This window comes from Gorilla gorilla, chromosome Y (assembly GCF_029281585.2).
Source record: "Gorilla gorilla gorilla isolate KB3781 chromosome Y, NHGRI_mGorGor1-v2.1_pri, whole genome shotgun sequence".
Taxonomy (NCBI): Eukaryota; Metazoa; Chordata; class Mammalia; order Primates; family Hominidae; genus Gorilla; species Gorilla gorilla.
This window is the reverse complement of record NC_073248.2, coordinates 9269616-9292147: the sequence shown is the minus strand read 5'-3', so window position 1 is coordinate 9292147 and position 22532 is coordinate 9269616. Positions and strand designations below refer to the sequence as shown.

The following is a 22532-nucleotide window of genomic DNA, read 5'->3' as shown; positions in this document are numbered from 1 at the left end:
GTTTCCACAACCTCAGAGCCCTGAAATGGCTGTTTCCACAACAGGACACTTGCCAGACATCATAAATGCAATTACAGCTCCTTCTGCAGCACACAGCAGATCTTTAGACGGTAGCAAGGGAGGATCCTACTGATCCAGAATAAACCATAAGGCAGGTACAGACACACGCATATATACATATATATGCATTCATGTTCATATGTTTCCATAGAAATCTGTAATTGTATTTTTTGAAGTATTATTTTTTCTTTATTTACATCTTACCTCGCCTATTTATTTGTGGTGCAAACAGTTCAAAGCTACTGTCTTAGGCATTTTCAAGTATGCAATGCATTCTTACTAACCACAGTCACCCTGAGTACAGTAGACCCCTGAACTTATCCCTTCCTATCTGATGGAAATGTTGTACCCTTTACCCATCATGTCCCCATTTCCCCCACCCCTCACTCCCAACCCCTTGGTCACTGCCATTGCACTCTGCTTCTGTGAGTTCAATGGTTTTAGATTCCACGTAAGCGTGTTTGGGTCAGACGATATTTGTCTTTCTGTGCTCGGCTTACTGCACTTAACATCACGTCCTCCAGTTCCATCCATGTTGTTGCAAACGGCAGGACTTCCTTCTTTTTTCTTTTTGAGACAGAGTCTCACTCTGTTGCCCAAGCTGGAGTGCAATGATCTTGGCTCACTGCAACCTCTGCCTCCTGGGTTCAAGCAATTCTCCTGCCTCAGCCTCCCGAGTAGCTGGGACTATAGGCGCCCGCCCATCATGCCCAGCTAATTTTTTGTATTTTTAGTAGAGACTGGGTTTCACCATGTTGGCCAGGCTGGTCTTGAACTCCTGACCTCAGGTGATCCGCCTGCCTCAGCCTCCCAAAGTGCTGGGATTACAGGCGTGAGCCACCGCACCCGGCCAACCTCCTTCTTTTTTAAAGCTGAATACCATTCCATTGTGAATATACCCTATTTTCTTTGTTCATTTAACAGCTTTATTGAGGCATAGTTTACATAGCATGAAAGGCACTTATTCTCACTGTGCAAATGAATGACTTTTAGTGAATGTACAGAGTTGATATAGCACATTTTCTTTCTGCATTCATCCCTTGACGGGCTCTTCCGTTCACTGCATGTCTTGGCTACTCCGAATGGTGCTGCAATAAACATGGGAGGGGAGTGTCTCTTTGACATACTGATTTCCTTTCCTTATCCCAAATAAACATATATATATACACACATACACATACTATATACACACACACACATACTATATATACACATACTATATACATACATACTATATATACACACACTACATATATACATACTATATACATACATACTGTATATACTATATATACATACTATATATACATATACATACTATATATACATACTATATATACATGAATTATATATTTATACAAATTATATATATACACATATATATATTATATATATATAGACTTGCCCTGACTTGCTGGGAATACCCTGAAGGTTTAGAAGTCATCTCTGGGGCTGGGTGCGGTGGCTCATACCTGTAATCTCAGCACTTTGGGAGGCCAAGGCGGGAGGATCACGAGGTCAGGAGTTCGAGACCAGCCCAACCAACATGGTGAAACCCCGTCTCTACTATAAATACAAAAAAATTGGCCAGGCGTGGTGACATGCGCATGTAATCCCAGCTACTCAGGAGGCTGAGGCAGGAAAATCGCTTGAATCCGGGAGGTAGAGGTTGCAGTGAGCAGAGATCATGCCACTGCACTCCAGCCTGGATGACAGAGGGAGAATCCATCTCAAAAAAAAAAAAAAAAAAAAAAGTCATCTCTACATATCTTTATATGTAGATACATTAGTAGAGGGACTGCTAGATCAATTCGTAACTGTTTCAATTTCCTCAAAACTCTCTTCCCCGGAAATGACAGTGCTTCCTTGAAGGCTTACCTTTGTTAGTGCCTCAGCGGTAGACGTGACTTCTAAACCCTATGGGCATTCCCAGCAAGTCAGGGCAAGTCCCCTCCCCCTCCACCCCAACAAAGAGATTCCAAGAGTCCATAATGTATTCTTTAGCAAGAAAGACATACTCTTTAGAAAGGTAGGAGGACTTAATAATAAGCAGACAGAACTGTCAGAATGTTAAAGAAAAAAAAAAAAAAGCAGCAATGACAAAAAAAAAACCCCACACATGTGAAAGTAAAGTACAGATATTATTTTAAGTGTAACCCTTCTTATTTCTGTAATCTCACTCTCATAAACAGAAGATGATCATAGACACCGTCACTAAAGAAACAAAACAAAGCAACATAGGACAATCCCCTTAAAGTGACTCATCCTTCCCAAGCTTCAGGAAATACTCAGAAACGGCAGTCAAGGGCGTACGAGACTCGGAAGGTTTCTAAGACCAGAGTCTTGTCTTCTCCCACTCCTCGCTCACAGCAGAACCCAAGAAACTCCAGTGTCAGGAGGTGGCCTCCATTCCCCAGGACACCCCACGGCCGGAACACAGTGGTAAAACTAGGAACTCTCCTCCCAGGCTCCACCCCACACCCTGCACTCCCATGCCCAGCTGCCTGACACAGAACACGCAATCCTAGTATGAGGACTGCTATATATTTCCACGGAAAGGGCATGTCAGCTGCAAAATCGCAGGGCACAGGGAAAACACAGTATGATCTCAATGCCTCCCTCACATGGGAAATGTCACATGTGGTACACATTTTTTTTTTCAAAGACCCTCCTGGCTTGCTGGGTTTTTGCATCTGTCCCTGGGCCTCAGGGGGGCCATTTGCCCACCCAGGTGTCCCCAACCTTCCCCCAACCACCTTCGGGTTTAGGTCCATGCTTCTTGCTGGGCACCTCTGCATTCAACAGCTCTTCATGTGCTCTTTGCAACCAAGCCACATTTTGGATTTTTTCCAGTGCAGGGCCTGGGTATACGTGTGCATGTCTATGTACATGCACGTGCATGTCTATGTACATGCACGTGCATGTCTATGTACATGCACGTGCATGTCTATGTACATGCATGTGCGCGTGTGGATGTGCTCATGTGTGCATGTGTATTTCATATACGCATGCTCATGCATTCATGTGGTTTCTGTGTGTACATGTGCTCATGCACGTATGTGTGGGTGTATGGTGTGGGCACACATGTGCATGCATGTATGTATTGCATTGCATGTGTGTGCACACGTGTTTTCATGTGCATTGTGAGTGTGCTGAATGCACACCTGTTTGCATGTGTATATGTGCACAAGTGCACTGCATGAATATATATGTGCATTTGTTCATGTGTCTGTGTGTTTGCCTGTGTGCTTGTGTGCATATGCGTGAGGGTGCTATCTGAGCACACACCTGTGTGCATGCATATATGTGTGTGCATGTGCACTGCAGGAGTATGTGCATGTGCTTGTGTGTTTTCATATGTGCTCACGTGCACATGTGACTTGCTGTGTGGGTGCACACGTGTGCATGCATGTATATATGCATGGCATGAGTGTGCATCCATGTATGTGCCTGTGTATGTGTGCATGCACATGTGTGTCTGGTGTGTGTCCATGGCCTGCCACCTCCCCAGCCCAGCTTGCCCCTCCCATCCTCCTCCATCACCCTCAGAGTCCACCAGCCTTTTCCTCCACATGACTTCCCTGGTCATAGCCACTGAGCTGGGACCAGGTATCACTTAGAAGCTTCCTCCTTTTCTTGCTCCACCTGCCCTCAGAGGCCACAGTGACGATGCTCTGGCTCACTTCATGTTCCTTCCACTGACCCCAATGCCCCCATGGACCCCACACAAACCCAGTAACAGGGGAGGGCACAGGCCCTCCCGCCACCAGTGTCACCCCCAGGCAAGCCTGGATTGCCAATTTCCCCTCTGCTTCAGGACTACGGCTGACGTCACCACTGAGTGTCCAAACCCACTGCTCCCCGGACCCCAAGCTCAGCCGACGGGGGTCCAAGACAACAAGTCTGAGAGTGGGTGGCAAAGGACACAGTATGCCCCTCATGCCCTTCTCCGCTTCTCCCTCCCTCTGCCCTTAGCCCTAGCCCTTGGAGAACTCGCCTCAGCCCCACACTTGGAGCTTGTCTTCCATTCTTATCTCTGTGCTGTTTCTACAGTTTTTAATTAAAACAATTTCAATGTCACTCCAGGATGTCTGAAGGACAAGGACACCAGAGGAGAGACAACCCCAAGCATTCTATCATCAACCTTGGGCCCTCGACCTCAGCTTCCATCGCTCAAGGCTCTGTCAGTCTGTCCCCTGCCTCCAAGGTCTCCTTTCTCCCAGATACAGAGTCCCACCCTCACCATTTTCTCCTCAGGTGACTAACACTTAAGACAGCTCCCCAAACACCACCCCACAGAGAGTAGGGAGGAAAGAGAGGTGATCAGCTCTCGATTTCATATAGACGTGGGCACCCTGAATCACCCATAATCAGACGTTCACTCCCTGGTGGAATCTGGTACTGCAGACACCTCTGAGGCTAATCTTCCAGGTGTGTGAGGGACGCAGTTCCCTATGTATGTGAAGGGATGCAGTCCCTCAGGTGTGTGAGGGATGCAGTTCCCCAGGTGTGTGTGAGGGAGGCAGTCCCCCAGGTGTATATAAATGGATGCAAATGCACGTGCTATTGGCTTGAAGCCTCATGGGGAAGCAAACCCAATCAATGATCATCAGTCAGTAAAGGAATCTCTGTAAATGAAGCCATCGTCTCCTAACTCAGTCCACTGCTCTCTTTATTGCCTAGGATTCATCTCCCAATTCATCACATTCCCTGAGCTTTCAGGTGGTAGGCAGGAAATGGCGGGCTCACAGCAGACACCCCCACTTGCCTTTTTGCTCCTGAAAACGACCTCCGGGGCTACAAATCTGAAGAAAACACCATCAAAACCCACCCAGCAAGAGCTGCAACCATGCCCTCAGAGAAGGAGCCTGGTGGAGAACTCAGGTGCCTGTGTTGAATGTTTACGGCGTTCAGCTTCTCTGCAAATTTGCAAAGAGACCAGACCCTCAGCAGAACCCCCAACTGCCACTGCTATTTCCACCCGGCCCTCTCAAAGCTCCAGATGTTTCGAGGACAGGGTAATGGCTCATCAGGGCAAGGCGGAACGGACGACAGATGGCATGAGTCAGTCTGACAAGACACTTTCTACTGATTCAAACCATGTTTACTTTTTCTCATCAGCCAGGCAACTCAAAAAACAGGACGAACCCAGAGTGAAGTTCCCGAGGCCACATGGGGTGTGTGAGTTCCTCTGCAATGTGACTAAGGCTTGTACAATGTAGGAATGCACTCAACCATGGCAAACGCAGGAGGAGAGCCAGTACCTGGGTTCTCTTTTTTCTGTTTTTTTCTTTTCTTTTCTTTTGAGGCAGAGTTTTGCTCTATTGCCCAGGCTAGAGTACAGTAGCACGATCTCAACTCACTGCAACCTCCACCTCCTGGGTTCAAGTGATTCTCCTTCCTCAGCCTCCCCAGTAGCTGGGACTATGGGCATGTGCCACCACATCCAGCTAATTCTTGTGTTTTTAGTAGAGATGGGGTTTCGCCATGTTGGCCAGGCTGGTCTCAAACTCCGGGCATCAAGTGATCTGCCTGCCTTGGCCTCCTAAAGTGCAGGGATTACAGATGTGAGCCACTGTGCCCGAACGCTTGGGTTATCTTAAACCCCATCATCACACCATTCAGGTGTTTCACATAAAATTAAAAATTAGCCAGGTGTGGTGGCGCACGCCCGTAGTCCCAGTTACCTGGGAGGCTGAGACAGGAGAATCGCTTGAACCCGGGAGGTGGAGGTTGCAGTGAGCCGAGATCGCACCACTGCACTCCAGCCTGGGCGACAGAGTGAGACTCTGTCTCGAAATAAATAAATTAATTAATTAAATAAAAATTAGGAAGTTTCAAGATTCCTATAACTTTCAGATTTTCATAAGAATAACACAATCATTACATAGTAACAGCAGCAGCCAGGGACATCATTTAAGCAGTGCTCTGTGTGTGCCTGCAGCTTTCTCAATAATGCCGTTCATCTCCATTAAGGGTGGGAGGATGAAGACCCCGCCACTGGCCTGGGTGTCCCTGCTGAAAAATGTCCAATTCACTCAGCCCCAGCATCACCCCGGGGTGCTCACACCTGCTGCTGGCCACTCCAGTACTCATCTGCTCCTGCTGGTTTTCCACACCCTTTTCCAAAGCCCACTAAACACGAAACTTTCAGGACATTGTAGAAAAGGAGGAGGAGGAGGTGCAGAGGGCACGTGTGTGCTCTTTACTCGCTGCTGAGTCCTTTGATGCCAAGCGAAGGCAAAGCGTTTTTTTTTCTTTTTCTTTTTTTGAGACGGAGTGTCTCTCTGTCACCCAGGCCGGAGTGCAGTGGCCCGATTTTGGCTCACTGCAAGCTCCGCCTCCCGGGTTCACACCATTCTGCTGCCTCAGCCTCCTGAGTAGCTGGGACTACAGGTGCCCACCACCACGCCCGGCTAATTTTTTTGTATTTTTAGTAGAGATTGGGTTTCACCGTGTTAGCCAGGAAGGTCTCAATCTCCTGACCTCATGATCCGCCTGCCTCGACCTCCCAAAGTGCTGGGATTACAGGCAAGAGCCACTGTGCCCAGCTCTCTTTTTTTTTTTTTTTTTTTTTAATTTTTTGGAGGTCGGGTGGAAGCACTCACATGGTCTGCCCCTAAAAACTTTCATTCCAGGTTTGGGGGGCCTCGGGAAGGGACCCCCAACCTAGAGATAATTGTAGCTCAGAATGGTGCAAGAGAAAATGCCTCCACATTGGAGCAAGCACCAGAAGTCCTCCTGTGTGGGAATAGCAGGAGGCAGCTGATACATTTCATTTTACTATTTTATTCAAATGGTCAAAACACCCTTATTTTTCTGTTGCTAAAAACCGAATCGCTCTGGAAGTATTGTCCTCTTTTTCAAGATGTGTCATTTAACACCGGGCAGACGATCGGTCACAGGGTACAAAGTGTCCATGAGACAGGACAAATAACTTCAGGAAAGCTCAGAGACACCATGGCGACTGCAATTAGTAACAATGGCTTGAATATTTGAAAACGACTAAAGGAGCCCATTCTGAATAAGTGTTCTCACCACACACAAAAAAGTGCTGCAAAGTCTGTGAGGTCATGCATATTTAAATCCATCTCACCATGGATACATACATCAAGACACCATGTGCAACCGCATAAACACATACAATGTGTATTTGTCAATTAAAAGAAATAAACACATCATTAAAAAAAATCTGGCTCTGAGATCTTACCAAACATATTGTAAAATTACAGAAAAGAGCTTAATAGTGTCATAAATAATTTCAGGAATACACCAGAGTGTCATAGTCTCAGAAATACTCCAGTGCTGGGTCCAGCTTCCCGTCAGTAACAGGATGTGTGCCAGTGACTGCATATCTGAGTATAGAAAACACAATGTGCCAGATTACAGACAAGTGCGAGGAACTCCGAGTTCACCAAACATCCTACACTTTAGATTTAACCGCTGAGTCCAGCGCAATCTGTTCACCCCATGGAAAGCTATGAACGCAGTGGGTGACAGTGGCCGCCGGGCCCTGGAAACATTCTCTGCTGGCAAACTATGGAAAGGAAAGGGCTTCATGTCTGTAGCAATAGTTAAACTCGTCTCTCTGTCTTCTTAGCTTGAAAATTATACATAGGTGGTCGGGTACAGTGGCTCACGCCTATAATCCCAACACTTTGGGAGGCCAAGGTGGGAGGATTGCTTGAGCCCAGGAGTTCAACAGCAGCCTGGGCAACATGATGAAACCCCGTCTCTACAAAAAATGCAAAAATTAGACAGGTGTTGTGGTGCACACCCATGGTCCCAGCTACTTGGGAGGCTGAGGCGGGAGGATGGCCTTCACTTGTAGAGGTTGAGATTGCAGGGAGCTGAGACTGCACCACGGCACTCCAGCCTGGGCAACAGAGAGAGACCCTGCCTCCAAAAAATAGGTAGGGCATGGTGGCTCAGTCCTGTAATCCCAACACTTTCGGAGGTTGAGGCAGGCAGATCACTGAGGTCAGGGGTTCGAGACCAGCCTGGCCAACATGGCAAAACCCCATCTCTACTAAATTAGCTGGGCGTGGTGGCGTGTACCTGTAGTTCCAGCTACTTGGGAGGCTGAGGCACAAGAATCTCTTGAACTTGGCAGATGGAGGTTGCAGTGAGCCGAGATTGCGCCACTGCACACTAGCCTGGGTGATAGAATGAGACTTTGTCTCAAAAAAAAAAGAAAGAAAAGAAAAAAAAATTATATGCAGGTGGTTAAACTGCATATGCTTCCTTGTCTGCGGTGGCCTAAGGTACAAGGTAACATCTCGGCTTCATCCTAACTAGGACGACGGCACAAGGGTATAGACGTGATAGAACAAGCTCTTTCCTGTAATTTTACAATATGTTTGGTAAGAAGTGGGAAACTTTCTTTCGTTCGTGTGCCATAACTCTGGGAATGTCCCCTGAGCTACGCCAAGTTTTACAAGAGGCCAAAGAATGGTGTGAATGTTTGGCCTGGGCTGAGCACGCCTCACACCGGCAGTTCTCAGAATCGCCCTGCGAGGGACCTGGGGAGACGTGGAATCCTGGGTCTCACCCCCAGCCATTTTCATTCTGTGGTCTGGGGTGAGGCTCATGAGCCTGCATTTTTAACAAACTCCAGGGTGATGCTGAAGGACCCCGCCTTCAGGAGTTCTGAGGCTCAGACAACAGCAAGGCAGGGCTGCTCGGGGTTCCCTGCTCTCCGTCCCTGTCACCCCTTCCACTGGCAGATGCTAGCCCAGATCCCATCCCTACAGGAAACTGAGTCATCACCCCCCAAGGCTAACGTGGAAACACCGGAAACTGACTTAGGGGCCTCAGCACTTTTTCCAACTTCATCCCAGGCACTCCCCGACTGCTGATCTCCTTTCAAAGTGGTCTCTGCCCTGCAGTTTTGGACTAGCTTGAAATAACCCCTCCGCCGGTCCCAACTATTAGCAGTTCACAGAGCCCTGTGTGTCTCTGTAAAATGATGTGAGGCCAACACACACACACACACACACACACTTAACAGCTCGGTTTGTTAATTACAGCTTTGTTATTCAAAGTAGTTACGTTTTATAAAGTCTCAGCGAACACTGAATTAGCGAATAGTGAACTATTGCTCCCACGTAAATACAGGGCTACGTTTCCAGAGGTCATTGACCAATCACTACCTAAGCGCGTTTTATGTGGGTTTCTGTATAAAGACACCGTAGTGAATAGACATTGTGGAGTCACTCACATTGATCTCGAAGCCAACAGCACTATAACTCTTGCCTAACTGACGCTCATCAAATGTGTATTTTCCCCGTGAGACCATGCCAGCTTTCCTGTACTTAGGGACGCTAGGTAGCATGTCAGCACTGACTTGGGGATACTTGAAAGCGCAAAATCACTGACAAAAAGCACGAAAACACAAAACACAGGACACCAAATAGACCTTGCAAAGAACCCTGTTGACAGTATGCGCTGGCCCAAGAAGGCAGGGTCTGGCTTTGTTGAACCTCAGCTGAGAACATGTGCTATTGAGAAGCTCAATTCTGGCCAGGTGCGGTGGCTCACGCCTGTAATCCCAGCATTTTGGGAAGCAGAGGCGGGTGAATCACTTGAGGCCAGGAGTTTGAGAGCAGCCTGGCCAACACGGTAAAACCCCGTCTCTACTAAAAATACAAAAATTAGCCAGGCGTGGTGGCAGGTGCCTGTAATCCCAACTACTCGGGAGGCTGAGGCAGGAGAATCACTTGAACACAGGAGGCGGAGGTTACAGTGAGCCAAGATCACACCACTGCACTCCAGCCTTGGTGACAGAGGGAGCCTCCATCCAAAAAAAATAAATAAATAAAAAGTTCATTTTCTTTGCTGTTCTGTGCATGAACAAAATAGCCAAGGGTAAAGAGAAGAACATAAAGGGTAACTATTGGGTCCTGGGTTTAATACCACAGTGATGAAATAATCTGTACAACAAAACCTCATGACACATGTTTACCTAAGTCACAAACTTTCACATGTAACCCCGAACCTAAAATGAAAGTTTAAAATAAAAAAAAATTAAATGCCAGGAATATTGATGTGGGGATGACAAATACATTTTAGTAAGCAGGCAAGTCACAAATACAGAATCACTGAATGATGAAGATTGCGTGTACCTAGGTTAAAACAAGTTAATAACAGTATTTCTCATGGTGTCCAAAATATATCATTGTCTTTCTCAGAAAATTTAAAATCTCTTCCCCTCTGCAGCATCTTGTGAATTTGGTTGTTACACCATGGGACTGATACAGGGGCATCCTGGGGGTGGGGTAGGGGTAGGGGGTCACAGAATTTGGGCCCCTCGTCTGCCTCATTGGATCCTCTACCTGGCCATGAAAGCCCATTCCTTCTTTCTGAACCTGGAAAATTTCTATTCACCCCTCAAGGCCCTGGGAGAATGTCACCTTCTCCAGGAAGCCCTCCGTGATCCTCTCCCTAGCCCACCTGAAGCGCTTTCTCACAAGTATTACCAGAGGCGATCTGTAAGCACATTACAGTTTAAGGAGCACAGCTCCGGACCCCAGTTCTCAACTCCAGCAGCAAATTACACACATCTGTGGGGTTTTCCTAAGTCCTGATGTCCAGGCTAATTAAATCAGAAACTTTCCAAGGTGAGATGCAGGCATCTATATTTTAAAGCCTACCCATGTGATGCAAACGTGTGGTCAACTCTGCAGGCAGGGACCTGTTACAGATTTTAACTTCCTTAATATCTCTTAAAATAGCTTGTGTCTTCTCTTCTATCTCCACTGACTTATCCACGCTCTGCCAAAAATAGCCCCAGCCCCTCCCACCTGTTCTGCATGCTGTTACCCAAAGACGGGCCTTAGGCAGGTTAAGTGTCCCTGCACAGCTGTCTGCGTCAAACCCTTCAGGGGGGCTTAAATCTGCACTCCTCAGCAGTGGCAACAGAGGCTGCCCACCATCTGGCCCCTGCAGCTCCTCTAGCCTGAGATGAACTGCAGCTGCCCCATCATCACTCTTACTGCTTGTCTACCAGGCTGAGACACCCTTCCTCTTCCTTACACCTGGTTTCCTCTGCTCATTCTTGGAAGCTCAGCGTCCAGAGAGGGCCCCTCCTGGGAGAACTCTCTCTGACCCCCTGAACGAGTGTAGTCCCTGCTCTGTGCCTCCAGACATCCAGGCCTTCCATCCACAATGGTGCTTTTATGCCCAAATTGATGCCCTGGTTGTTACCTCCAAGGCAGAGAACAAAAAACAGGGACCACAGAAAATAGCACCAATAGTACATTTAACTTCAACCTATGTTGGCTGAAGGAATACATGAAAGAGCCATGGACTGGGAGGGTGGATGGACAGGAAGGTAAGTGGATGGATGGGTGGGTGTGTAAATGGGTGGGTGGGTGGGTGGATGGATGGATGGATGGATGGATGGATGGATGGATGGATGCATGCATGGGTGAGTGGATAAATTAATGAGTGGGTGGATGGTTGGGTGGATAGCTGGGTGGATGGATGGGTAGATGGATGGGATGAGTGGAAAGATGGGCAGTAAGGGGATGGATGGAGGTACGGGTGGATAGGTGGATGGATGGTTGAGTGGATGGATGAGTTTAGGTGGGTGAGTAGGTAGGTGGATGGATGGATGAATGCATGGATAAGTGGATGGATGGGTAGTTAAGTGGATGAGTGGGTGGGTAGATGGATGGAGGTATGGATGGATAGGTGGATGGACGGTTGGGTGAGTAGGTGGATGGATGGATAGATGAATGGATGGATGGATGAACAGACAGGTGGATGGATGGACAGATGGACAGATGAATGGGTGAACGGATAAATGGATGGATGGTAGATGGGTAAACTGATGAAAGGATGGGTGAATGGATGGATAGATGAGTGGATGGTGGACAGATGGATGTATCAATTGATGAGTGGCTGGATGAACTAAAAGGATGGATGCATGGATGATGCATGGATGGAAAGATGAATGGAGAATGGATGGATGGATGGACAGGTGCATTAATGGATGGATAAAGGAATGGGACGACGGATGGATGGATGGATGGATGGATGCACGCATGGATGGATGGATGAATGGATGGATGGATGGGTAAATGAATGGGAGGATGGGTTGATGGATGGATGGATGGACGAATGGATGGATGGGTAAATGAATGGGAGGATGGGTTGATGGATGGATGGATAAATGGAGGATGCATGGCTGGATGGATGCATGGATGCATAAATGGATGGATAAATGGATGGAAGGACACATGGATACCTAGAACATGGAGACCCTGAGGAGCTGGAGAGGCCTCAGTGACTGGTCTAAGTTCACCACCAGGATTCAAGGGAGTTCTCTTCCATATCAAAATGCCCATCACTGATTCAGGACATTCTCCTCCCCTTCAAGTCACACTAGTGGTGAAGGCAGGCATCCCTCAAGGTCCACAAGGCCGTGCCTGGGGAGCTCTGTTCAGCCCACACACGCAGCCACCAACTCCCAAGCCCAGCAACCCCTGTGCCCACGTCTCACCACCAACAGAACTCATGTCCACATGCATTTTTCCCCATGCTGACCATGTGATCACCAGCAAGCTCCTGAACTCTCTGACCCCAGTGTCTTTATCTACAAAAGGCCCATGAGAAATATCTTAAGGGCTCGCTGAAGATGAAATAACAAACTGAATGCTCTTTGAAAAATGTAATCCATGGCATAGACGTTCACATCCGAGAAGCGGTTATGGGAAATCTCATGTAGGAGGGAAGAAACAGAATATCTAGTAAAATAACAATGATTCTTGACAACTCAGCCACACATGAAGACCCTCCGAGGGGCTTTTTAAAAATTCCTAATAGCGGGATGCAGTGGCTCGCGTCTATAAACCCAACACTTTGCCAGGCCAAGGCAGGTGGATGGCTTGAACTCAGGAGTTCAGGACTAAACTGGGCAACATAGGGAGACCCTGTCTCTACAAAAAATGAAAAATTTGGCTGGGCGTGCCAGCTCACGCCTGAGGGAGGCTGAGGCAGAAGAATCACTTGAACCCGGGTGGCAGAGGTTGCAGTGAGCCAAGACTGCATCACTGCACTCCAGCCTGGTGACAGAGCGAGACTCTGTAAAAAAAAAAAAAAAAAAAAAGGCTGGGCGCAGTGGCTCACACCTGTAATCCCAGCACTTTGGGAAGCCGAGGTGGGCAGATCACGACGTCAGGAGTTCGAGACCATCCTGGCCAACATAGTGAAACCCCGTCTCTACTAAAAATACAAAAATTAGCCAGGCGTGGTGGTGCGTGTCTGTAGTTCCAGCTACTCAGGAGGCTGAGGCAAGAGAGGTGCTTGAACCAGGGAGGCGGAAGTTGCAGTGAGCCAAGGTTGCACCAAGGCACTCCAGCCTGGGCAACAGAGCAAGACTCTGTCTAAAAAAAAGAAGAAGAAGAAAGAAAAGAGAGAAGAGAAGAGAAAACGAAAAGAAAAGAAGAGGAAAGAAAAGAAAAAAACAAAAAGAAAGAAAAGAAAAGATTAGCTGGGTATGGTGAGGTGCACCTGTGGTCCCAGCTTCTTTCGAGGCTGAGGTGGGTAGGCTGCTTGAACCCAGGAGGTTGAGGCTGCAGTGAGCTATGATTGTACCACTGCACTCCAGCCCGGGTGACAGAGCAAAATCTTGTCTCAAAAAAAAAAAAAAAATTAAAACACCTAACACGTCTATAAACCAGACTACCCAGGTAACCCTGGGCAAGAGTGACGTTTCCAAGCTTCCCGCAACGGGGCCAAAGCTGAGAACCTCGGATCTAGGTCAGCAAGAGCTACTGGAGGGTGGTCAAGCAGGTTTGTGTCTGAAACCATCGCTCGGAAATCAGGAAGGCAGGAGGGATGGGCATCAGTTACCGGTGTGTTTTTAGACTGGACTCTGTAGGATTAAAATATGTCCACCAGCCTGGGCGACAGAACAAAACTCTGTATCTACAAAAAAGGTAAAAATTAATTGAGTGTGGTGGCATGTGCCCATAGTCCCAACTACACAGAAGGCTAAGGTGGGCAGGTCACCTGAGCCTGGGGGTTCGAGGCTGCAGTGAGCTGAGATCACACCACTGCACTTCAGCCTGGGCGACAGAGTGAGATCCTGTCTCAAAAAAAAATGATTGCAGGCTGAGCATGGTGGCTCACGCCTGTAACCCCAGCACTTTGGGAAGCTGAGGCGAGAGGTTTGCTTGAGCCCAGGAGTTCAAGACCAGCCTGGGCAATGTAGTCAGACTCCGATTCTACAAAAAGATTTTAAAAATTAGCTGAGGGTGGCACATGCCTGTGGTCCCAGCTCCTTGGAAGGCTGAGATGAGAGATTCACCTGCACCCAGGAGGTCAAGACTGCCGTGAGCTACAATCGTGCCACTGCACTCCGGCCTGGGCAAGTCTAAAAAAAAAAAAAAAGAAAGAAAGAAAGAAACAAAAAGATTGCAAGCCACTGCCCGGTGATATGTTTATGATATGATGAGTGTGTCTAGGGGCTTGTGGTTTAAGAGTAGAAACCGCTTCCCATAGGTGGCTGTAGCTGTCCATCTTGTCTGTCTATCGGATGCTATGTTAGTCTCAAAGGACCACAGCCTCTTGAGTAAAGACCTCAACACAGGGGGCCTCTCCCTTCACTGCCACCTCGGCACGGTCTCAAAAGACAGGTGTTCATATCCATCTCCTGCTTGCCCAGATCCAAATCCCTCCCTGTCCTGCTATTCTATGAGTCTGCACTAAATGCCTAACGCTTCTCTCCGAGTGTTCAATTGCTGACAACATTTTGTGCTGAATTCATCGAAGACAGCCCTGTGTTAATTCATATTTAGAACCCAACCCATTTCCCCCAGAAGAAGACAGCTAGCAACAGCAGCAGAAGAGGCCGACTGGCAATATTTGGGTTCTGGCAGTAGTTATAAAATCTCTATGCGTCCAAGTCCGTTGGCCCTAAAAGACAACGCAGTGTGTTTATTCTTGTCATCATTCCAGTCCGTCGTGTTCCAGTCCATCGTGCAGAAACGAAAGCTCCTTCTGGTCAGCATCCCCTCGTGGATCAATGCTTGCCAGGGTGCATTTGGACAATAATTTTGCAGGGTCAGGCAAAGCAGAAACAAACAAGAGTCAGGCTACCTGGGCGAGCTCAGGTGTCGCTGATGAGTAATGCCTGCAGAGCCCTCCGGCCAGTCTGCTGCCTCCTCAAGAAGGGCTGTTAGCTCAACCAGATACATTATTATCCGCTTTTAAACAGCGCTTTGGAGCAACAGCTTTACTCCCCGAAAAGCTGCAGAAAATCAGACTCTTTCAGGTGATTCTCAAAAACAGGAGACCCACCCCAGCCCATGACACCATTCAAAGTTGAGAAAGCAAAGTGAATTAAAGGGGTTTGCAACTGCTTTCAGACTCATCCAGCTGCCGTCCACAATGACAAACATATATTATATCTCAGCCCAGCCCACCGGGACAGAGGGAGCGGAACAAAAGCTTTGCCCATGTGGCTTCTTTAGCAAGGCTTTCCACGTACCCTGTGGGCATTTTCTCCTCTCCTCTGTTGAATTTTCTTCTTTGCCAGGTAGGTGGCTGCAGGCTACTTTCACAGCCCACTTGAGAAACACTGGTTTGAATCTGACTCTGGGGGAGAAAAAAGGAAGTTTCTGGTTTCCTGCTAAGCGGAAACTTTAATACTATGACTAGGAGACCGTACAAGGCATGGTGGCAACCCTGAGTCATACTAAAACAAAGCCGAAAAACACACCCATGCACCATCTCCTCAAAACTCACCAAGGAACCAAGCCAAGAAAGAATACTGAACAGGAAATTCAAGAAGAGGAAGTCCTTCTGGTCTCTAGAGATGTGAAAAGATACCGTCAGTTGGACAAATGGGAGTAGAAATGTTGGTGAGCTACCATGTTTCAGCCAAGAGACTGGGATAAATCAAAAAAGAATACACTTTAGGAGGCCGAGGCGGGCGGATCACCTGAGGGCAGGAGTTCGAAACCAGCCTGGCCAAGATGGTGAAACTCCATCTCTACTAAAAAAATACAAAAATTAGCCAGGCGTGGTGGTGGGCACCTGTAATCCCAGCTACTCAGGAGGCTGAGACAGGAGAATCGCTTGAACCTGGGAGGCAGAGGTTGCAGTGAGCCAAGATTGCACCATCGCACTCCAGCCTGGGGGAAAAGAGCGAGACTTCATCTCAAAATAAAAAGAAAAGAAAAGAAAAGAAAGAATATCAGCAAATCCTCAAGCCCTGGACAGCCTGCAGCCTGCAGCTACACCAGCAACGATGAGACCACATTCACAAGCAATCCGAACCGCACCTCCCCAACTGGGAGAACAGAGGTGAACTATGGAACACATCAGAAAATCCACATGGGCCTGGGACATGGAACCACAGGACTCAGAACGAACAAGCTTCAATAACCAGCCTTTCTCTGCCATTTCGTTGCTGCCCCTGAAGACTCAAAGTCCTTTGTCTTTCTCTGCCAATTCTCTAAAAATGGACTGTTCTTTGTTGAGGGTACTAGAGCAGCTAGAATCCAAGCCACTTCCTTGAAAACTACCCATTTCTAGGTATCTCCCATATATCAATGAAAAACGCATGTTAATAAAGTTTGGTTTGTTTTTCCCTGTCTTTGGTTAGAGGAGTCGCTTCCAAATAAGAACATAGGACAGTTGATTTTTAAAATGATTTTTCAGGTGGCTCACACCTGTAATCCCAGCACTTTGGGAGGCCAAGGTGGGCAGATCACTTGAGGCCAGGAGTTTGAGGCCAGCCTGTCCAACAGGGTGAAACACCGTCTCTACTAAAAATACAAAAAATAGCCAGGTGTGGTGACATGTGCCTGTATTCCCAGCTATTCAGGTGTCTGAGGCAGGAGAATTGCCTGAGCCCGGGAGACACAGGTTGCAGTCAGCCAAGATCCTGCCATTGCACTCCAGCCTGGGTGACACAGTGAGACTCTGTCTCAAAAAAAAAAGACTTTTTTTTCAGTCTGGGCAACATAGCAAGACCCTGTCTCTACAAAAAAATGTAAAAGTGGCCAGGCACAGTGGTGTGTGCCTGTAGTCCCAGCTACTGAGGAGGCTGAGGTGGGAGGATTGCTTGAGACCAGGAGGTGGAGGCTGTAGTGAGCCCTGACTGCACCCCTGCACTCCAGTCTGGGCAACAGAGCGAGACCCCACCTCAAAAAAATATTTTTCAGCCTGGTCAACATAGTGAAACCCCATCTCTACTAAATATACAAAAATTAGCCAGATACGCGGTGCATGCCTGTAGTCCCAGCTAATTGGGAGGCTGAGGCAGGAGAACTGCTTGAACCTGAGATGGAGAGATTGCCGTGAGCTGAGATCGTGCCACTGCACTCCAGCCTGGACAACAGAGGAAAATTCCATCTCAAAAAAAAAAGACTTTTCCTCCTTCGCACCCCGAGAGACACATAGGTCTTATTTCTTACTGTAAATCACAAAGGACATGTAATTCTTTTCCCCTAAAGTAACAAGAGTGCTCAGAAAAGTTTCAGCAGGACTGAAAACCAGCCCAAGGTCCACGTGGCTACTGAGAAGTCTATTTCCCCGGGGGAAGATATCTGAGTCCGAAAACATTCCAGACAGTATCCATGAAATCCCGCCATGATTCCTAAATGCCGAATTGGGAAAAGTACTGTATGAGCTGCATTTCTTTCTAAATGACAGCATGTACCCATCATAGGACCTTCAGGAAGAAAAATGATTTCCAGACAGTCATTTACTTGAGTATCTCCAAAGTGTAAAGACATGTGTTTGTCTTTACATGAAAACTCTGTCTCATACACAGACAAAGGAGAAAGAGCTAAAGCAGGAAGTTGTTTTTTTTTTTCTTTGAGACTGAGTCTCTCTCTGTTACCCAGGCCATAGTGCGGTGACACGATCTCAGCTCACTGCAACCTCTGCTTCCCGGGCTGAAGTGATTTTCCTGCCTCAGCCTGCTGAGTAGCTGGGATTATAGGCGCTCACCACCACGCCCGGCTAATTTTTGTATTTTTAGTAGAGTCGGGGTTTTGCCATGTTGGCCAGGCTGGTCTCGAACTCTTGGCCTCATGTGACCCACTGGCCTCAGCCTCCCAAAGTGCTGGGATTTACAGGCCTGAATCACCGTGCTCGGCCTAAAGTAGGGAGTTAAATGCAAAGCAATCAACTTTTACCAGAGCCAAACACGCTGATGGAAAATCAAGGCAAACTCGCTGGATGATAAAACCCACTTCCTCTGCCCAGAAACATTCTCCTAATAACTTCCACACACACCCACAGGGGCAGGACACAAGAGCTCTGGAGAGAGTAAAAAAAAAAAAAAAAAAAAAAACGAAGCCCACACTTGCTCTACTGGGGCGAGGGAATCCTGAAGAGGCCTGGTATTGTTCAAGAGATGTCGGTTCCGTAGATGTTTGGAGTTTTTCAAACTGCACAGGCCGCTGTGCCGTTGCCCCGGGGGGTGGGGCAAATCAGCCTTTGCCAGAGAGCAGGGATGCATTGGATGTGTGCAACTCTACTGTCGGGATGGCAGGCTCCTAACTGCAGGGGCAGCCCTGAATCAGCGCATACATGCAACTCCCAAGCCCTCCTCAGGGTTTTCCACCCTCAACACCATTGGCATTTGGGACCAGATGAATTCTTTGTGCTGGAGGCCGTCCTGGCCCTTGAAAGATTCTGAGCAGCTTCCCTAAGCTGCCCCACCCATTGCAGGATGGTGGGATGTCCCACCCCAGGGTGGCAACCAAAAATGTCTGCAACCATCACAAAGTGTCTCCTCGGGGCCAACGTCGCCCTGTGGGAACATCTTGCTCTCTACAAAGCTGAAGCCTCCTCTTTTCCTCTATACACCTCCCTCTGTCCATCCATCCCTCACCACATCCCACCTGTACCCCTGAGAATTTATGAAGGAACCAAGGAACACAGGGTCCCCAACACTCTGAGATCAGGCCAGAGCTATCAGCACCAGTCTGAGAACCTACTTCAGGCTCAACGGGGTTTTGCAGCCTGATGCATGTTGCTATAAGAAAGTGTGTTCTGAGCATCACCAACTCAAGTCAACTTTCCCGATGAAACGTGTATTAATATTATTGGGACAGGCTGTTTCTGTCTTCATCTCTAGCAGGGTCAGACTGCAAAGAGGGGGTGAGAAGGGTCCCTCAAGGAGATCCATCAGTGCTGATGACCAGGCCCTCCTCTGCAATTAGAAGGATAGGTTGGCCCTGTTATGCCCCTATCCCACTGCTCTTCCCTACCCACCCACCCCATAGACAGGTACTCTTCCCTTTACTCAAAGCATCAGTAGCTGGAGTTCCTAAGCCCAGTCTGCTTCCAAAATCAGGAGTTCCAGATGAACACTGCTGTAGGTTTAAAAACTGTGCAACGCCAATGAGCCGACATCGCGCCACTACACTCCAGACTGGTGACAGAGTGAAACTCCGTCCAAAAAAACAAAAAAAACCACCATCAACAACAACAAAAATTTAAAAACTGTGCAACGACTTGTTTGGGGCTCAGAGAATATAAGGCTTTCCACTCACTCTGCTCCAGTGACCTGGAACGCCAGACCAGCCGGCAAATCTGTCCCCAGGGCTTCAAAATCCAGCCAAGCCCCTCACCAAGATTTACCACTGGGAACCCCTGAGTTATTTCGTGATGGAACTATAAAGGTCCCTGTGGCCCTGTCTCCCGTCTGCCTGTTCAGATGCCTCTGTTCTCCAGGAAACTCAATTCTTAGGCCACCAGCACTCCCTTGGATATATTTCCCTGACCCCAAGCCCACAGTAGGTGCAAAAGAAGGAAGGAAGGCATGAAGGATGAAGGAATGCATTCGCAGAGAGACAAGTGAAAACCCCGTTCATCTGCAGGTGCCTGGGGAACAAATGCAGCTGATAAAACCCTACAGAGCCATCCCGTCCGTGGTGACAGCTTGCCCGCAAGAAGGAAGGACATTTAGGAAGAAAAGGGAGAAACAGGAAGCTCTGCTTGGAACCTCCCCTGCAGGCTGGAAAGTCCTCCAAGTTTTCCTCTACGGAGCAGGCTTCATTATCTCTAATCTCTACCAAGTGAAAGCACAATTTCTAGGATACCCGGGACCCCTTTAAAGAGGGTGTAAATCCATTAGCAACTCCTCCCTAAAAATAGAGACCCGGCCTAGTCACCGCAGCTCTAGGCTGAGCTAGATCCTATCAACACAAATCGGGCCTCCTCCGTCCTCCCCAGGGCTGGGCGTTCCCGCGTCTCCTTCCTAAATATGTCCAGCCCTGATAAGGCCCGTCCTGAAGTCTACACTGCCCGCAAGCCGGTCTACTTAAAAGCCTGCCCATACGAAGAGCAAAAAATGCACTGGCCACTGGAAAAAAGAATTTATAATATACCACATCCAGCAGGGTCCCCGTTTCCGTTTCAAAGGGAGGGAAACAGAAAAACATGATTAGAGTAATAATTAGAAATAGGCCCGGTTTAGGGCGTGGGAGGGTGACCGTGGCTCTTTCTTCCCTGCACACTTTTTCTGTTTTCCGAATTCTCCACCGCTGCAGATGGACAATTTGGTAAGCACACGTTTCTTTCTGCGCCCCGTGTTGCTTGGCGCACAGCACGCGCTGAAATTCCCGGAGCCTGCATCCACAGAGTATTTTTGAACATGTTCAGGGCTCAAAGTTTTTTTCTAACTTTTCCTTCCCTTCCCCCCACCACCCGGGTCTCAGGCTTCTAGCGATTCCAAATTTAGGCCCGGGACGCAGGGCGTGGCTGTGACAGGCAACTCCAGGGCGGCCTCCGCGCGCGGCCTAAAGACGCAGGTCCCCAAACCCTGGGGGTAGATAACGGGGTGGGGTGAGGGGCTGATGCAAAGGGAGAGAGATCTGTAAGAAAGTCCCCTAGATTGGGAAGAATCGGACGCACCTCTCCCAAGGCCGCCCCAAATTTAAGAGTTTGCAACTCCGACAACAAACGCTGACTTTTCTCTCTGGAACGGCTCCAGAAAAAGCGTTGGGGAGAAAGTGGGCGCCTCCTCCGGGCCTGGGCCCCTGTGGGCACAGCGCGTCCTGCCGGGCAGGGAGGAGGGTCCGGGTGTCCCCGCGGGGCGCCCCCAATGCCGCATCTCAAGCAGATCCCCAGTCGCGGCCCGCGCCCTCGCGTCCCCCAACCCGGATCCCTCCGCTCGCTCACCCGGGGCGGCGACCAGAGCCCCCAGCAGGCCGAAGAGCAGCAGCGCCAGCGCAGCCCCGCGGGCCATGGTGCGCCCAGAGCGCGCAGGGACGGTTCCGGAGTGCAGGGCGTGGGCGAAGGCGGCAGGACAGATACTCCCCCACGGGCCGGGTGGGGCGAAGCCCGAGGACTCGAAGGGGGCGGGTGAGGGGAGCGGCCCTGCAAGCTCAGCGCCGGCTGCGCCCGCCCCGCCCCGCCCCGGGCTCCACGCGCGCACAGAAGGGGCGGGAACGCCGGGCCCGGGGAGGGGACAGAGGAGGTAGGCGGGCGGGGGTGGCCCAGGCAGCGCCGAGGGGAGTACGGTACACGCCCCGCCCCTTCTCAGGAAACTGCCCACGCCCCCTCACCCACCCACAAGGCCGTAGCCAGGGCGGCGCCGACCCGAAGCAAAGTGAACTACAACATTCTCAGGAAAGTGCGGGTCCCTCCCGGTTTACAGCCCTCTGAATGCACGCCCCAGGGCGGCCCTTAACTGTAGTGGCACAAAACTGCCGCCCTTCTTGGAAACATAGAGCCCCCTCTCCCCACTCGCCCCTGCAGCCACTTCTCCGCCCCTTTAACAAGGACCCCCCTCACCCCGTGGTCTCCAGTGGGAGCAAAAAAACAAACTTTCCCAGCAGCTCCCCTGCTCGGGAAAGTGCGGGTCCCTCCCTGTCTACAGCCTCCTAAATGCACGCCTGTAACTGTAGCGACACGAAACTGCCGCCCTTCTTGGAAACGTGAAGCCCCCCTCCCCACTCGCCCCTGCAGCCCCTTCTCCGCCCCTAGCAGGGACCCTCCCCTGCTCTGCAGTGGGAGCAGAGGAAACTCCGGGCTCCCCTGCTGGGAAAAGTATGGGGGCCCCTCCCCGCTGCTCACCTCAGGGAGTTCCCCAAGGGGAGCAAAGTGCAATCCTCTCCCTGCTCAGGAAGCGTGGGCCCCCGCTCCACAGGCAACCCCCGTCCCAAGTCCTTTCTAGAGCGTCCGAGCGGGGGGTGCGCAGCCGGGAGGGTGGCGGACGAACCCTTTGCGCCGGACCAAGGACAACCCTTGGAGTAGCCTCTGCGCTGGGGCAGTTTCTCCCCAGAATCCCCAGGACAAGGTCGGGAGTGGGGACTCCTGGTCATGGGAGTTAGTGAGGGGCAATAGGGAACGAGGTCCCTTCTATCTGGGGCACCTGGGCCCTAGTCCTGGTCATGGGCGACTCGCCTTCCAGTGGGCTTTGAGTTTAGAGACCCTCCTGCGCCACTGGCCACAGCTGCAGTGCAGTTGTCGCCCTTCCCACACTTAACAATATGTTATCT

The 22532-nt window shown here is 49.5% G+C and overlaps 1 protein-coding gene and 1 long non-coding RNA gene across 10 annotated transcripts in view; both read right to left on the bottom strand.

Moving 5' to 3' along the window:
• The window catches only part of CD99 (CD99 molecule (Xg blood group)), a 50964-nt gene extending 29315 nt beyond the window's left edge, over nucleotides 1–21649 (bottom strand). For 4 of the 9 annotated variants that reach the window (XR_010132632.1, XR_010132633.1, XR_010132634.1 and 1 more), the window contains exon 1: nucleotides 21211–21481. Coding sequence is in view for 5 of the 9 variants with exons in the window: in XM_055377231.2 (XP_055233206.1) it covers nucleotides 21211–21277 (67 nt within the window). In the remaining 4 variants the exon portion in view is untranslated. Of the gene's footprint in view, nucleotides 1–21210 lie in introns of all 9 variants that reach the window. The other 5 variants (XM_055377231.2, XM_055377232.2, XM_063703357.1 and 2 more) reach the window with 5 other exon arrangements.
• Nucleotides 964–16166, bottom strand: LOC134757901 (uncharacterized). The gene is made up of 2 exons (XR_010132636.1): nucleotides 15557–16166; nucleotides 964–1148 (listed from the first exon to the last, which is right to left on the bottom strand). It is a non-coding gene; the product is annotated as an uncharacterized lncRNA (long non-coding RNA).
• Nucleotides 21650–22532: the final 883 nt, after the last annotated feature.